The sequence below is a fragment of the Juglans regia genome, chromosome 13 (genome assembly GCF_001411555.2).
Source record: "Juglans regia cultivar Chandler chromosome 13, Walnut 2.0, whole genome shotgun sequence".
Lineage (NCBI taxonomy): Eukaryota > Viridiplantae > Streptophyta > Magnoliopsida > Fagales > Juglandaceae > Juglans > Juglans regia.
The window spans coordinates 25,227,151-25,245,466 of NC_049913.1; the positions used below are offsets into that span (position 1 = coordinate 25,227,151).

Below are 18,316 nucleotides of genomic sequence, written 5' to 3' on the forward strand. Positions count from 1 at the left end.
ATGAAGCCATCTAGGTTCATGATTCTATGGAGTTCGAGGTATTTGTCACAACGTCTACCATTTCGGATGGGGAATGGTAGTGAAAACTATCACAATAAGATTTTGAAAAATCTCAACAAGTAAGCACACAACATACAATAATTAACATAACCATACAATGATTAAGATAACCATACAAGTGGCAAACCATGGAATGCATGCACGAACATGTACTTGACACATGACGTGACTCAAAAACTTGACTTATGCACTTGACCTTTTTCAAAAGACATGTAATAGATTTTTTGAATTTTCGGAAAAACATTCTTTTGTCATTATTTCATATCTTGTTAATCACGTGATCCGTATCATGTAGGCACGTTGCCTTATTCTTATAATACATGTGGACACATCACAGCTCCCCTATGCACCGCGTGCTCCTACTAGTTATCGCACCACCAACAGTTCATACATCGTGGTGAATACGTTTTATTCATATTCATATCATGATAACACGACAGTACTTTGTCGAGTTATTTCCTTAGTCATGTCACCTACTAGTGTTAGGTGCTATCTCACTTCGACATCCTTTCTGAAAAGATCCATCAGAGGCACGCCGACGGTTCTTTGCCAACCTAGAGGTTATCACTTTATTCTTAAGCACTCCAGAGTGGACAAAGGAGTTCCACTAGGACAATCCCCCCCGTCCTAGCATTTAGAGTCGTGATAAAACATTTTTGACACTTTTCATTTTCTTTGAAAACCTTGTACCCAAATGCATATGACATGAGACTTAAGACGTGATCCTTCTTATACTAGACACGTGACACGTGAGATGCCGTGTATGAACTCATTGAACATAACATATTCAAATCATGGCATGATAACATGGGACATGTGAAACATCCAAAACAATTTCATGAACATGAAAAAATATGTCATGGCCAAAACTTCAAAGGCATGTAACATAGAAAATATTCACTTAACATGTTTCATCCTTGAAGCATAATAAATAATAGTCATGGCATGGATGAATCGAACATGAAATCATGGCAACATCATATGAATCTAAAACATACAACATCACAATAGCCAAAACTTCATGATGAGTGAAACATCAACACAACATCAAGCAAAACTGAAACATAAGCATGTGATTCATGGCATTTTCATCATGGATCCGAAACATATTACATTTTCTTGTGATCTTATACAAGTTAAAGCAATAGATTCAACCAAGCAAAAGCTTAGATTAACATTCAAATATGAGAATAAAAATGAAAGATTTACACAAGCATATATGAATGTTAGCCAATCTAGGTTGAGTGTATACTTACAAAATCCTTCGAGAAAACAAATAGCAAACTGTAAATGGGATATGCAAATCATTAGAACAAGGGTTTCAAAAACCCTAATCCGTGTGCATGAGTGTGTGAGTGGTTTCAGGTTGTCTCTTGTTCATGGAAAGTCCAAAACCATTCGGTTCTAGGGTTTTTAAACATGAAAACTCTTCAAAATCAGTGACCCTTGGTTAGATCTTGAATGTGTGTGCAGTTCATGTGGGTAGCCGAAAGTGAGGAGATTTTAAGTCCTCAATATCTTGGCTCCTTCTCGTTTCTCGAAAACCCTAGGAAGATGAAATAACCTTGTACTTGTGTGTGTTTGTGTACCGAAAATCTAGAACTCTTTGGAGATTCATCATCTCCTTGAGTTAGGCGTAACTGATGTGAATAAATTAGAAAGTAAGAGATCCTCACCATAGCCTCCTTCTTGCTAGTGCCGTGACCCTCTCTTGATCATAGACAAGAGCAGCCTCTCTTGTTTGGTTGGGAGGAAAGTGAGTGAAATGTGAGAAATCTTCAAGTTTTTGGTGTGAGGTGGTATGGAGGATGAAGAGCATAAGAAATTTTGAAAATGGCAAGGGAAGAAGAACCCTTGGACGCGTCTCTCTTCCCCTTTTATAGAATTTCTTTCAAGCCCCATTGGTTGTTTGTGGTCCAATGCATGAAGGACAAATGTCATCTCTTCTCCCCCCTCTAGCCGAATGTCTCTTCCCCTTCCACACTCTTGGATTGCCTTGGGAAGGTGGAAAGATCTTCTTGGGTGTGTGGCCCTTAGCCCTAGCTGAAAGTTTTGTCTTCTATGCCCCTCTTATTTTTTCTAGATACAATGCATCCTAGGGTAGAAAAGTAATTTACTCTTTGTGTCTCTTCATCTCCCAAAAATGAGGCTTTGCATGTGTGACACATGGCATAAGCGTGTGCCTTGCCCTAGTCGTTCATCTCCTTTCCCAATTCTCATGTGATCCTTCATCCTCCAATGCCTCTTCCCTTGGTGACTCTTCACTTCCCAAGAATCTCTTTGTAACCCTAAGGTGACAAGTGGCATGTGTGAGTGTGCCTTTGGGTGTAGTGGCAGAAAAAGTAAGGGTAAGTTGGTCATTTTGTGTGGTTGTCTCTTAACATTCCTTGTAGAAGGTCTTTGCATGGTTGACAAGTGGCAATTTCTGAAGAGAATCCCTTGGATGGGCGTGTGGTGTGGAAACCGAACACCCATTTTGTCCCTTGGCCTTCCCCATGCAAATCCCTCTTAGAAATCTCCTTGGTCTTCCCTAGGTGCCACTTCCCTATGCAATCTATCTTGAAACTTCAAATTCATGCCAAGTGGCATGGTGTAGGTGTGTGGGTGAGTTGGCCGAAAGTCCCTTGGCCTTCTCTAGGTCCTTTCCTCTTCCTTTCTTCTAAAAGATCTCTTGCATGCATGACACATGGCATCCAAGCTAGGGTTGGCGTGCATGCCTTCCCTTGGCTTCCCAAACATTTCTCTCTATCTCTCTATCCCCTAGCCCACTATCACGTCTAGGTATTTAGTGTTGTGCATAAACGACACATGGCACTTGTAGCAAGGGGCTTTTGGTTATGGGACAAATGTATCTAGGGTTTTAGGGCTTGGGCTTCTTATGGTGGCTGAATATACATGGCCTTAGTTGGCCTTCTCTTGGGCTTGAGTTGCTATTCTACGAATCCAAGACCTAAGTCCGACTAGACACATTCTCATGGCCCTAAAATACTACAAAGACAACGAAAATAAACACAAATGTAATCTAATCAAGTTTCGAGTAATCACAAGTAAGCCCAAGGGAAGCTCCCCCCTCAACAAGCTAGTCAAAAGCAAAGATTAAACACCAAGGCAAAGGAAACAACCTCCAGCTGTAGCACTATGGGTATTAAAGAATTCATGGGGAGTAAGGTTCGGATCCTCCTGCCCTGCAGCTTTCAGGACTTGTAGCAAGACGATACATCAAGATAGCATGATCCTCCAAGCATTGGGAAGTAGCTAAGCCGAAAACACCTCAAGAAAGTCTAGAATATTACGAACCAGCCGAAAGAATGGGAGACGAAGCCCAATGAAGAGCCTACCAATGTATAGCCCAAACTGTTCGATAGCCCCTTACAGGTTAAAGATCCGGTCAGTTGGGCCTGGTAGAATTAATTCCACAAAGTTAAGGTTCCCATAAAGGTCCTTGCTGAGTCCAGCTCCACCCAAGTAGTAGTGGAGGAGCACAGATTGCCTTTGAAGACCTCTGGCTGCAGAACGCCCCCACTAGGAGAGTTGAGAGAGGAACCGCTCGCCTGAGAGGACTTATGAAAAGTCTTAGGAACCATCGTAGCAGAGAACATGAGCCAAGTATAAGGAGGAAGATTCAGGGAAAGGGCAAGAGGAGAGCAAGAGGGAAGACTATAGCGAGAATGAGAACAGGTACCCAAGAGGAAGAATATAAAGGTGAAGGAAGAGATTGACGATTGCCGAGAGAAGAAACGATAGAAAGGGGGGATGGTAATAGAGAGCGATGGGGGACACGCCATGTCTCACCCATGAAGGACGTGATGAAGCAAATATCGCCCTCTACACTGACACAAAACGATGTGCGATGGGTTTGGTGCGGCGCAACAACCATTGTCAGAGGAGGGGACGTGCTGTGTGTTGACACCATGAAGGGGGATTTGAAATGTCACCATCCTGAAATACTCTATCTTCCATCACAAGGGTTAATAAATGAGTCCGGTTGTAGAAGAGAATGGTAGCAAACTGCTTCCTCTCCTTAAACTAGGATCCGCTTTGCAAACTGACTCAGCCTTAGGTGTCATCCCTGAAAACTAGTATAGGAGGGGCCATATAGATAGAGAGTAGACAACGAAAACAGGAGCTTCCAACCATGGATCTGCAATATAGGAATATGCATAAACTATAGCTCAAAAGAGCTTATCTCCCCACTTCCCTCCATTCCCCTGGCGCACACACACACAGGCACTCAAAATGTCACTGTCCTTTGTTGGCAATCTATACTCCCAAAATGCCTAAGATAACATCGAATCCCAGCAACTAAAAAACTAACAGATCTACCTCCAAGATGACACCGTCTATCTCTAAAGGATACGTCTCTCCATTAGGTAACGCTACCGAAACTGTTTGCCACATCGATTCCACCTGAAGTCTGCTTATCTTAGTGAACTACAGTGGATACAAATGACTGGGACACACCCAAGTCAAATAGGGTACTTGCACGGTATTGTGATATCCTAACTCATCCTAGAATGACTGAGAAACTCACTATTTACACTGCTTTCCTAACATTATTAACTAACTAACTAAAGTTAAGGTTTCATACTTGTGATGACGTTTGCTTCCTAGGTATATAGGGCGTCCTCGTTGACTTCTCTTAGAGTAAGGGTGTATACCCTTGCTTACATTGTCTGCCTTTGGTCTCCTTGTCCTACACCAAGGCCAGTTTGTTGCACTGGCGTTTCCTGCGGGAAATCTTTGGCACAATGTCCCAACTGCCTACACCTATAGCATGAGTGGGAGTTGTCAACAATCTCACTCATAAGCCCTATGAAAAGGACCACACATTGGCATCCTTCCTCCATGCATACTCTGGGAGTAGTTGGCGGGCATACTCCCATCCTCGACACAAACTTATGAGTGAAACCCAAACTATGTCCCTTTCCCGTGAATGTCGTCCTCTTTAGGCCAATCGAAGCAACCAATGAGTTATGTTGCTCATGTTCGGCGATAGAGACCACATGCACCAACTTCTAAAAGTCCTTAATCTCATACACGCTATGTGTGCCCTGATATGTGTTCATAATCCTTCTAGGAACCGCTCCATCCTCATGCTCTTCGTGGAAATGAGATAAGGGGAAAATCTCCCTAGTTCCATGAATTTAATACCATACTACTCAACCGTCATGCTGCCATGGACCAAGTTAGCAAACTCCTTTGACTTCTGTTGTCTTATGATGGTGGGAAAATATCAATTGTCAAACTCTTTCTTGAATCTTTCCCATGATATCCTTTCCATGGCCCATTTTCCATGATACAGAGTTATCTCTTGGCACCCTACCATAGTGTCGCTTCTCCTTGGTTTTCTTTTTTTTTTTCTAGGAAGGTAAAAGGGATAAGCGTGAACATGTCATGCATGTACACTGCATTTCTAGTTTAAAAGTAAGCACCTGATTGACAATCTGTTCAACATATTACCCAAAGGACTCTCAGAGTCCACCATTCATTCATTCAAAACATCACTAGTTCTAATAAAAAGGGGACTCCATCCCTACAACATACCCAAAACACCTTTAACCTTCTTATGTAGGGTTACTATCACCCCACTATAGAAGTTACACTATTACTATCATCCCACCACAATATCCACAATATCTACATCATGCCCAAGGACATATTGTCTTAAAGTCAAACCAACAAAACGTCCCAACATAGGACCCATCATAAAACATAAAACATAACCATTATCATCAAACCGAACCGACAGGGAATACTAAGCATCAGCCCTTCCCTCCTCAGCAGTGCCTAGCTCTATAGCCCCATCATTCATACCTGGACATTTAAAACATAAACACAAAGTGAGTATAATACTCAGTAAGCAGTACACCATGCCATTAACTTATTAATCACATAAACTTTTCTTTTGAAAACATGCATACATAAACATTTGTTAATTCTTGACAATGCTTTCATGCGTAACAATTTAAGAATAACTGTACTTTTCATGCATAACTGTACTTTTCATGCTTAACTGTACTTTCATGCTTAACTGTACTTTCATGCTTAACTTTCATGCATAACTGTACTTTCATGCTTAACTATACTTTTCATGCATAACATTACTTAGAAATGGCTTTGCTTTAAGTTTCACTTTCTTGGGCCAGTACACACTATTACACCCCGTGTGTTGAGGTTAAAAGTCTTTTGAACCTGGATTCCCGCCCACGACCGCAGGTTGGGAATCCCTTTCATGGGGGCCAGCATTGGGTGCACTTCCAATACTACTTACCCGGCATTGCAATCTGCCCACTCATTTGGTTCTGTTTTCATACATGTGGCCATTACGTACATTCATACATTCATGCTTTCATTCCTTTTCCTTTCCTTTCTTTAGAAAAATAACGTTTTCATTATCTTCATTTAGTGTCAATGTGTATGCGTTTCTTTGAAAGGAATGTTTCATGTCATGCTACATATAGGTACGGCATAATTATTTGAGAGAGCATGCATAAAATCTCATGATGCATTACCTACATACACACAATGGTAATTAACAAGGTACTTAACAAGGGTTACAAAGAAAGGCTTATACATACTATACATGCATCTATTCTTTCATAAGAAAAACATTTGGGAGGAGAGAGAGAGACTTTTTCATAAGAGAGCTTTGTGTGTAAGGAGCATGGTCATCGCTACTTACCTCGTGGCTTTACAAGTAAGTTCCTTGAATCTTGAAAATAAATTCCTATTCAATGAAATGAAATAAACATATTAATATTCATTTCACTTAAGACTTAACTATCTAATACCCATACGTGCTCACTTAAAATCCAAGTGGGATTAAGGCGTCTTCCTTAACCCATTTAGCTACATACCTAAGTCAACTCTTAGTATCCTCATTACTATATTTAAGTACCCATGAGAGTATGAGGCTTGCTTGCTGTCCATTTTTAAAGGCTATTGTTTTCTATACTGGGAATAGATGAAAATCATAAGTTAAATGCATAGAATGGTGGGGATTTATTTAAGAGGAAGGTAGGGAACAAAGAGGTGCTATAACCTGGAAATTTCATCAAGGAAAGCGTTTGGCAGTTTTTTGTAACATCATATGAAGGATAAACCCAACAAAAGGTACTGCTCATAAGAGGGTTGGTTTTGTCACTCATTTCGCAAGGATTTTTCATACTAAAGCTGATCTTTGGTTAAACAAAAGGGTGAAGTGAAGCAAAGGTAAAGTGACTGATTTAGGCTTCCAAAACAAAACATATTCTCAAGTTTCTGTAATACATGGACAGCTAGCAATTCTCAATGTTTTCATGGTCTTAAACATCCCTCACTTGACCAAATATCAATCATACAATTAACTAGTACAAGAGACGTAGAACTTAAGAAAGCCTCATATATATATATATATATATATATATATATATATATTCTGAAAACAATACTAATAAAGAGATACAACTCTTGGCAAGTTTAGAACTCCTAAGGTAAGCTTACCAATTTAATTTAAAAGTCTTGGTGGCTTACTTAGGCCATAAACCTTGAGCAAAGCATGTTTAAAATTATAATCTTAACTTCATTAATTTTAACACATAAAGACAGGAGTTTAACAAAAGTAAAACATGACTTGGACTCGGAAAACATAAGAGGAAGGACTACAAAATCACCCTTGGGACACACCGCTGGAACACAACAAAGCAGGACTTATACACACACTACTAGAACCATAAAACAGAACACACACACGGCTGGCACTCCACCAAAACAGAACATGATCCATGGCAAAAACCACCTCAAAACAGAGCACACACCCACACACGGTTTCTCCATGTACACATATACCCAATAGACAAAACAAGCTAAATCAGAAAATATGCCATCTCAATGACAAAAGCACACGGCAAAGCCTTTTCAAGATACTTGGTCTGTCCAGAAAAACAGGGGTTTCGGTCACTACCCATTAGATAAAACACTAGAGAAGCAACAAGAAACTAGTCTAGGAAACTTCCACACCACACTCGGCTAGCCCATAATTCGAACCCCCAATTACAAGCACATCTTGCTTAGCAATAAACTCAATTGCAAGAAATCTTAGGGAAAGAGCATCACTTGATTTGATCCCCTTTTCAAGCCACGGAAACACAGCAGATGAGAAAGGGAAGAGAAAATCCGAAATCTCAAAGCTGGAACAACAGAAAAATTCTTAAAACAAACCCTAGATGAAACCATAGATCTAAGATTTCGAAACCAAAATTTAGAGCCACAGAAATGCACTTATACGGTGGATTTTCCTTGAAGGCTTTCGGAGGGAAACTTAGGTGTACGAAATGGGAGAGATCGACTTGAAGAAGTGAGAGAGAATGCATGGGCTAGAGGGAAACCGAGAGCCTCTCTTGTGAATGAAGGAGACTTGAGGAGATTTTCTCTCCTTCGGGTGCTTTGGAATCGATAGATGAAGAGAGGTGAGGAGGAAATTTTGTTTTCTTTTCCCTTGGAACCGGCGTGTAAGAGAAGGAAGAAGAGTTCAAGGCTTGTTGAGGAAGCCAAAGTGTGAAAAGAATTAGCTTCTTGAGGAAGTTTCGTGTAGGGAGAAAAGTCAATAAAGTTAATCACTTGTCCCATAAGATAAGGAACGGACGGTGGAGATTAAAAGAATTTGGATCATTTCTTGAGTAAATAAAATTAAAGGGATTGAAAGCAAAATTGCAAGGTCATAAAAATCACACCCTTGAATAATTTAATAACCCACTTAAAAATAGAAGCACACCCATCTTAAAATAATTTAATAAAATACTGAAAGTCTTTATCTCAAAATATTTAACCTAAAAATATTTTAATAGATGATGCAAGACCTACGTAGTAGGGTTCGGGTATTACAAAGAGGTAGCTCGAATATAACACCTTCTGACTTTCAACGCAGCTATACACCTCAAAGTTCTCTCAATATCCATAATCCACACCTTCGCCTTCATGGGTCCTTCGTTACCAAAGAATCCTAGGTAACAGTAGGTCAAAAATCGTTCGTGCACCCTAGCTGCTCATCCCTGGGAGAATTGACTTGCTGAATTTCCATGTGACATGTATGGAGCTCGTGTTGCTGCTACAACATGTACAAAATGCAATTTAGTGACCTTGCTAACTTGTTGTCTCTCCCTTCACCCGATGGCTCCCCCTTGCGACTACCTATTCGTTGTCGCCTCGTGAAACTCTCGATCTCACCATATTCAAACATTTTCACACAACCCAACCTATCACTTCCTAGCTTAACCATTGCCTACTATATACTAATCAAGTCTACAATACTTCAAAATTCTAGCTTATGATGCTAAAGATCAAATCCTATGTCTCTGTATTCTTCCTATGTGACAATGTGGATTTACCCAGATTCGTATAAACACACTCTAATGCTAAGTTGTGGCACCCTGTTCCTTGGTAAAGGACCTGGCGAGAATCTGTGGTGCCAACCGGTTGGCAACACCCAGAATTTAGATCAAGATCAAACGTGCAATGTTCACATGGAAGTGCACGTATAAGTGAATGGTTGTTTAAACAACATCAAAATTAGTAAAGGTTAAGTGTTATTTGTACCAGAGTTTAAATCGTAAATAAGTTCATTCAATAAACACTCAAATATCCATATGTCACTTTATTTTCCAAAATAATATATAGAACCAATTGTTTGTTCCCTAAATCCAAATACGGCGAGATGTACATGGTTGGTCGCCGGACTAAATAATACATCTCCAAAGGAACAATACAATTACTAATAACGGCCTGTATACATTGCTCTAGCAGAGTTGGTCCTTCTTCCTTGGTACCTCCCATGAGTCTACCTCTGCATCAAAGTCAACAGTTCTGACAAACGAAACCATAGGTAGGTTAAACAGTTATGTCAAGACTGCTAATGAGAGACAATGTATGTTATTATGTAATGCACAGTTTCATGTAAAAAGAGTTGTGAACACATGTATTGTGCATGGCGAAGAATCTATCTTTGAGGAATTAACCTCTATGCAAAACTCAAATTTACATATAAATCGTCGACGCAAGGAATAACCCTCTTTACATGCATGTAAAACTCATCGTATTGAATCATATAGAATCTTATCACATAAAATCTCACATTGAGATATTTCAAATCATCCAATCTCACATTGAGATATTTCAAATCATATAATCTCACACAGAGATTTTTGAAATCATCCAATCTCACACAGAGACATTTCAAATCATCCAATCTCACACAGAGATATACATGTTGCATTGGGGAACATATCAGACAGATCAACCAACTCGATGACACCACACATGTTACGCTCGGGGTATTATCCTTTCCGTCTATCAAGTGATGACAATACGAAAACGTTCCACCCAAATCATCAATAGGCATTCTCCTTCCCGTATGACATTAGTGGAAACGTGTCCTAGGAATGGCCCGGTAAACATCTAACCGTTCATGATAATTGACACATGCTAAGACTCAAACACCCTCACACCGAAATCACTACATGATAAATCCGAGCCATTCAAACGTCAATACCTTAAAATCACAAAGTAAATATATTTAGACACAATGTAAAAAATATTTGTAAACATAATGAAGTAAAATATTTATTCATTCATGATCAGAAAGGGGAAATGATACAGAATATGCATTGCAAATCCCATGACATACTTATAACATTTACCTCACATTTCTCAGTACTGTTTAGAAGCTAACTTAAGTAATAGAAATACTATGGCAGTGTGGCGCTACTCTTCCTCTTCTCCTCCCACCGTACCCTTGAAGTCATTTGCTTTCTTTGAAGGTTCCGGTTTTAAAGAAGATCCACACTTAGTATCTCAAAAGTGAGATCTTGACTTTTACCTTAAGCCATTTATAGGTGGGGATTCAAGTGTCCTTCTGACTATTGATATGTCCGAATAAGAGTCATTTAGTCTTAGTCTTCCATCTACAGGATGACAAAGACAGACTAGCGGAACAAGGCACGCACATCCCTGCAGCTTGCCTTGCATCCAATTGTCACTCTTTCCCAAGTACGAGACTTCCACATGGCGTTGGACAATTCTTCTAGGTTAAAAAAATATGGCTTACAAAGTCGTAGCCTTTTCCTTGCAGACCCACTCCAAATGTGATCTTCCAGGTGGAGTGTGGGCTTCTGCATATGGCAATGTTGCCCTTTGAGCATTCTTATGTTATCCAAAATGCTCATACATCTGTATGGGTCTTTTCCTTCACTATTGCTCGCCTTAGGCTTGTTTTTCTCCTTTCAGTACCAGCCTTCCTCGCCTTCGTAAGAATGGTGCCTTTTCCAAAGGTACGAGCCTCTTCAGCTCCTCATTCTTCACCTGGATACTTGCTCGGGGTGAAAGTCCTTTGTTGCACTCTCTCTTGAGATGTTTCTGCTAGACTTTTTATGTGGTGTCACTCACCCTTTTGTTGGACTATCTGCACTCTGCATACCACTTCTCCTCATTTTTCACTAAATCAATGAGAGAATATCATATTTGCCTTCCACTTGTCAAGAAAAGTCTCTTCTTTGCCTGTACGGTCAGACAGTCTAAAAACAAACACCCTTTTTTTTTTGTCTCAGTTCATCTCTAATTATTTTATCACTGTTCATTGAATGTACTATACACAAAAAGCTGCCAGTGGAGCCTTTCCTTTCTCTCTCTCGTGTTCATCTTTCGGCTACAAAACCTACCAGTGGAGAATGTGCTTTCAACTGTCTGCTATCTGCTTGTCTCGTACGAGTCGTCTCCCTATGGTTGAATTGACGCTCGTACCCTTGACTATTCAAATATCATTTGTCTCGTACGTGAAAACTGATATTAATGGATCCCAATTTTTCAAATACTGTTTCATAAAATATTACTCAAAAAAACACAATAATTAGTGGCTCCTAATTTTTCTTCTTTATCAAATACTACAAAAAAAGTCAAAACCTTTTTATCTCATCTTTATAAACAAACGTACACATTTTAACAAAATTATCTTATCTCATCTCAATTCACATGTTTTAATAATATTCACACATGTATAAAAATAATATCATCTCATCAGCGAAAAGAACGAGAAAAATTTCACCACTAGGTTCATATTTTCGTTCATCCAAACATTCTGCTCCAGTTAATTAATATGCTTGTCTTGCCATTATGCTGCAAAGTTCTCTCTTTTCAATTCCTTTGCCTAAATCTTCGTGCTCTGTTCCATTTATACTGCCTGCTTTATATATATACTCCTGTATTTGGACGGTATTAGGCTGGCAAAGTTAGAGAGCTGACGCCTGAAGTGGAACAGAGCTGCTTTTTTTTTTTTTTCACCATTGAGTCCATGTTTTCATTCTTACAAACAATTGTCTCTGGCTGTTTAATATGTTAATCTATTTGTCACTCCATAAATATTAATAATAAAGATGGTAGGGGTTAAGAGCAAACGTTGTGGAGATTGGTTTAGATAATGAGATAAGATAAAATAATTAGAGATAAAAGTTGAAAATTAAATAAAATATTATTAAATATTATTTTTTAATATTATTATTATTTTAAGATTTGAAAAAATTAAATTATTTATTATATTTTATATAAAATTTTAAAAAAATTATAATACTAGTCAAACTGTGCCTGAATCTTGCTTGAGAGATAAGAAGTTGCTTAAGGAGCCTTGCCGGGTTCCTTGGCATCAAGTCTTTTGGTGCCCGAGCCTGGATGAGATTACTTAAGAATAATATTGTCACCAGACCCCAAATAAATATTTTCTATTATTGATTAAGTCCACGTTCTTGAATTAATATGTATTGCATTCCACGTTCTCCCTTGTCATGCAGTCTTACTTCGCAACATCTCTGAATATCCAGGAGTTTTGTCATAAATCTTCACTTTCACAGAGCAACCACCCACAGTTTGGACCACACATGGAATCATCTCTCGAAAAGCCAGAGATGTTAAAAGTAGCAACCACCATGAAAAGCACTTATTTCCGTACAATCCCAAATTGATGTTCATGTTTTAAAAATTAAATCAAATCAGAGCATACTCCTATCACCTTGGATTTCTAGTTTTGCACTCCTCACTAGTATGGATACAACCAAAACATATGAAACAAAGTCTGAAAAGAATATTTTAAAAAAAAATGAATGAAAAAATGAGGATGGACCAGATAACAGTCTATCATCGGCTCCGAAGAGGCGGTACAAATCCGGATCTGCAACTGTCCTCAACTAAGCAGCTTTAGAAAAGCCATCAAGCTTAGGGGGCATTGGGAGTGGAGACTCCAATGGCCAAATGTTTCATGGAAACTTCAACCAATTTATCTCCCTTCTCATAAAGACAACATCCCATTTGCCTTGATCTCTATCAGGCTAGTAGTTATGCAATACCTTTGGATCAGCCTTGTGCCTTATCGCAAGTAATATATCCACCCGGCACATCCCAAAACTTCCCATTCTCTGACGTAGCTCATCCAAAACCATTTGTCTATTATAATTGGGGGAAAAATGGTAATACTTGATAAATGCTCTTCACCTTTGGTGCCCCTAAAGCAAAATTGCTGTCAATAAATCATGATAAATTGTGCAGCTTCCCCTGAACCATACATGAGCTATAATAATCTCAGAGATGTGAAGCAAAGCCAATCAATAGAGCCTTATTCTAGTCTCGATTGCACGCCGGCAAATGGGGCACACTTCGAGATCTTCTCCACACTCACAACAAGTCTGCCACATAAAAGAGAATGGAATTATTTAAAATACGAAACAAAAAACTTCTCTGTAATAGAAATATTCTTTTTATTTTAACCTAAAGGTCCTAATAAAACAGCAAAGAAATAAAGAGTAATTCACCTGATGCCCACAACCAAAGGCCATGTCCTTTCGATTAGTAAGACAAATAGGGCAAACCTGTACAAGTTCACCACAAATAGATTATACTTGGTGTAGGTGGTGATGATGAAAATAAAAAACAGTACGAGCAACAGTAATCTTTTGCAATGACTATAAAAAGGGATGAAAACTGTTTTTGTCGCAAATTTGACAAAAAAAACCTAAATAAGAAAAAACCATCTCACTTTCTGGAGAACAATCAAAATACCAGATTATCATAGAGAGAACTTGATGATGGAGCTGTGCTGACTGCAGCATCATATCCTGTCCCAACTGCAGCATCATATCCCGTCCCAACTGCTGCATCATATCCAGTATAAGAAGGATCATATCCACCATAAGGAGATGAGTGCTGAAAGCTGCTTGAATGCTGCGGTTTCAAGCTACTAGAAACTGCACCATATAGAGGTGGGGGAAGAGGAACCCTGTCAGGAGAATTCCCCCTTCGTCTACTGCTTTAACAATGAAGGAAACATATGGGAATTAATCCTTATACAACAATGTAAAAATGCGGACCTGCAAAATATTAAATACCACAAACTAAGTATTACCCTAATATCCCGAGCTCAATAGTAGCTTTATATTGAGAAGGTATCTCCATCAGGGCTGCAAGAGCGAATTCAGTCTCTTTTCTAGATGGATCCACATTCTTTGACATGATTTCCGTGAAATTCACGAACTACACACACAATAGGCAGTCATTCTCAGGTTAGTGCCTGTTCAATTGTATGACAAGAAGATCCTTTTGTAACAAAAAGAGAAATCATTACAAACCTGGAAATTATCAAAGGCTCGAGCAGGGATGTTATCATCAAATTCCCTCATCATGTCCCAAGGCCCATCTCCAACCCCCACCAATATTATTGACAAAGGATAGTCACTGGATTCACATTATCATATGAGAAATTTATGGCCACGATCAGTGATGAGTTTTAGGCATTTACCTTTTTTTAGTAACTAGTAGGAGAGAATTTACCTTGCTTTTACAATTGCATTAATCGTCTTTTGTTCTTGTGGGCTAAGTTGGCCAGACTGAGTATCAACACTTCTTGTCACCTAATGATGCAGGCAGTTATGTGAGGCATAAGTCCCAATACAGATATGAGATAGCAACAGGGAACACCAGACCCTAAAATTAAACTAATAAGCTTTACCAAACAAGATGGATAATTTTTTTTTTCTCAGGACAGAAATAGGAGTAACACTAATTCTGTTTGTTTCAGCAGAAAATACTTTCTAGAAAAACATTTTCATCTTTTGGCCTGTTTGGAAAGGGTGGGAAAGAGCGGTTAACAGAAAATGGCTAGTGGATCAATAAGAAAAATCATGTACATGAGGTGGAAAATGACTTAACCCTCTCCAAGGCAGTAAGTCATTTTCCACCCCTTGCTTTATCCAGTTTTCTTCACCCAGAAAATAAATAGATGTTTTTGGCTCCAATAAAAATAAAAGAATCTTTGGCTGGAAGAATTTCGTTATTGCAAAATAATCATTAAGATGATTAGATTTAATGTTTCCTCCCCCTTACGTGCTCTCTCTCCGTTCCTTCATTCATCATGAACAGAAAATCTTAAAAATTTTATTATTGCAAATAAATAATCTTAAAAATTATTAGATTGAATTTCTGTGCTTCTAGAATATATTAAAACTATGAACAAAAGTCTTAATATATTAAGTCATATAGTACAGTCATGATTTTCAATGCAACCAAAAACCAGAAATTCATTTCCGTATCATCTAAGGTGTCAACCAAACCATTGAAAATCAGTAATTCTTCCAGAAAATATTTTCATTTGAACACATTTTCCAATTTTTTTCCTATTAAAAAAAAAAAACCAGCCTAACTGGAATAAACCTTGCAACACTTTGTAGAATATCAATCAGAATGCTAAAACTTCAGGCAAAGCTCAGCCACTCAAAACGTGTATCATTTTGGATCCAAAAATCCAAAACATAGGTGAATTACCTGCCCATCAGCAATTATCAGTAGAACATGGTATTGGCCAACACTTTGCTCGACGATAGTAATGGCCATCTCAATGATAGGTGCAAAAGATGTTGGTCCTGCCATAAGATGGGTGAAGAAAGGTGGTTTAAGAATCAATTGGTTGAGTTCCACAATTTTACATACATAGGGGTCCGGTTAAAATAAACACAGCACCTGCGAGTTTCAGTTCAGGGACCATTTCTCTGTATCGTGTCAGAACTTCCTCAAATCCATTACAATATCTCTCTTCTGGGTAGAAACTGAAGACATCTTGATCATGCGTAGATGCTGAAAAAATATGTAAAACATAACTATCATCTTTATAATGCGAATATTAAATCATGATAAGCAGAATGCTAATGGCCACAATTCATATGAAATTACCATCTCCGAATCCAAAACAGGGAATTAAGTTATCCTCGTCAAAAGCAGATAAAGTCTTTCCAATAATTGATATTGCTCGTTGATAGGGATTTTGACCATTTCCGATGTGATGTAAACTTCGTCGGTTGAATGATCTAGCACCTAATTTATGGAAAAAGCTAAGCATACTGCATCCCAAGTACATACAAATTGAAAGTATCAAGATGAGACTGCACCTGTCCACTCATTGCTCTTTGTGAAATCAATACCAACAATTAAATTAGAAGATTCTAGGCCAGCATGTGCAAGAGCAGCAGTAACCTGTGGTCAATCATTCCATTATTCAGCAAAAGCATGAACATTTAAATTTGATAAAGGACTTATCAATCGGAGAAGTTTAAGAGTAGGTATAGAAAAATATAGATGATACAATGAGTGCTTGAGACAGACACAAACAATCAATGAAAGAATTACAAGATGTCAAGAAAGGAAATAATAACGCTGGCCATATTCATAAGATGATAGAAATTTTGACTACACATTTTACTACTCGTAATTAGAAGTGGAACTTATTGAAGAGACATAATACAACCTTTTTTCCCCAAGGCAACCTACTTGCATTTATATTGTTACAATATTCCAGGGAGAAGAGGCTTTACAGGAGCCTCTCAGGTAACTTATTGGTAGATTGCTGGAGGTTGAAATTTTCAGAAGTTGACATTTAGATATAAATTATTGATTTCAAAGCCCATTGGTGAAAACCCACTTGGAAGCTTGATATCAGCTTAAAACTCCAAAAACAGTAGCAAAGAAAATCGAGCCGCCAGAGTTTTGCCATTGTTAACATCCATGATAGTAAGGCACTTCTGATATCTAATCACACACACGCTGTAAATAGTCTGACCTCATCCAAGGACCGGTAGTTATCTGCAATCTTCGAATATCTTCTATCCAATGTTCTCTGCGGCTGGGGTACCTCCGAGCCATAATTAAAAGATGGTTGCGAGCCATAATTAAAAGAAGTAGAGGGCGGTGGAGCATGGGGATGCTGAGGCGCGTAATAAGGGCTTTGCTGAGGGTACGACGGTTGTGCATGCCCATACTGATTCCATGTTGAAGAACCACCAGAACCACCAGACCCATGTGACGCCACTCCTCTCCGGCCCGAGCCCTTCGAACTTTTTCCCCCCATCACAAATAAAAATCACAGCGCTTCTTCAATTCACAGCAAACTCAAATCTCTTCCAAACACACCAAGGCAACCAAAGCAGTCCCGACTATACCCTAAAATTCACCGGCAATGTATATCAAACACCTTGAGGGCGCTAACAAAATGTCCACTATAAATCGAAAAAGAAAGGTCAACTATCTTGTTTACCAGCAAAATACGTGAAAGCGCTCAAAATGCAAAAGGATATATAAACGTATCAAACAACTGGAAGAAATTTCTGAGCAATATGAAACAAAGACCAAGACAAATCGAAATCGGCGGCTAGAGACGACCGATCGAGTCTTCAATTGACAACTATCTTGCCAAACACGTTTGAGTATATAAGAATTATCCATACCTTGTCTGGAACATTCACGAACCTTCATAGAAAGAAGAACTGCAAATTGGGTTTTGATAGTCACGGATGAACCTGCAAAGAGAGTGACTATCCGCAGAGTTATTTGATTCAACATATATACAATTATTTTAGTATCAGATTTCCATAAACGTGATGTAGACAGTACCAATCGAAAACGCAACCTCACGAGCAAGGAAGCCGCGCACAAAAGGACAAAGCAAGGTGAGTCAACTACTCCATCATCCGCTGTTCCAATTCAATCAACGTTTCCATGTGATTAATAATATTAATAAATTATAGTTCACCTTACTTTTTTTTAAGTTTTTATATAAAATATAATAAATAATTAAATTTTTTTTAATTTTAAAATAATAATAATATTAAAAATAATATTATAATAATATTTTATTCAACTTTTATCTAAACTTATTTCATTTCAACTCACTATACAAATGATAATTTAATCTTTACAC

The 18,316-nt window shown here is 38.5% G+C and overlaps 1 protein-coding gene and 1 long non-coding RNA gene across 9 annotated transcripts; both read right to left on the reverse strand.

Annotated features, from left to right (window-relative positions):
• Window positions 1–5,505: 5,505 nt before the first annotated feature.
• LOC108991540 lies at window positions 5,506–6,823 on the reverse strand. Its single transcript, XR_004798070.1, has 2 exons — window positions 6,743–6,823; window positions 5,506–5,874 (listed from the first exon to the last, which is right to left on the reverse strand). It is a non-coding gene; the product is annotated as an uncharacterized LOC108991540 (long non-coding RNA).
• Window positions 6,824–12,960: 6,137 nt separating this feature from the next.
• On the reverse strand, window positions 12,961–18,083 carry LOC108991553 (E3 ubiquitin-protein ligase RGLG5-like). 8 transcript variants are annotated; one of them, XM_035684273.1, is made up of 13 exons: window positions 18,010–18,083; window positions 17,844–17,915; window positions 17,180–17,559; window positions 16,512–16,596; window positions 16,297–16,437; window positions 16,087–16,200; window positions 15,892–15,989; window positions 14,902–14,981; window positions 14,700–14,805; window positions 14,477–14,604; window positions 14,134–14,380; window positions 13,887–13,943; window positions 12,961–13,760 (listed from the first exon to the last, which is right to left on the reverse strand). In XM_035684273.1, the coding sequence occupies exons 3-13, from the start codon at window positions 17,465–17,467 to the stop codon at window positions 13,680–13,682; spliced, it is 1,425 nt and encodes a 474-aa protein (XP_035540166.1). In that variant the 5' UTR covers window positions 17,468–17,559; window positions 17,844–17,915; window positions 18,010–18,083; the 3' UTR covers window positions 12,961–13,679. The 8 variants fall into 8 exon arrangements, with proteins under 8 accessions (XP_035540166.1, XP_035540167.1, XP_035540170.1 ...); XM_035684274.1 differs by having other exon boundaries at window positions 17,180–17,615; XM_035684277.1 differs by having other exon boundaries at window positions 14,134–14,377; window positions 18,010–18,081.
• Between the last annotated feature and the right edge of the window lie 233 nt (window positions 18,084–18,316).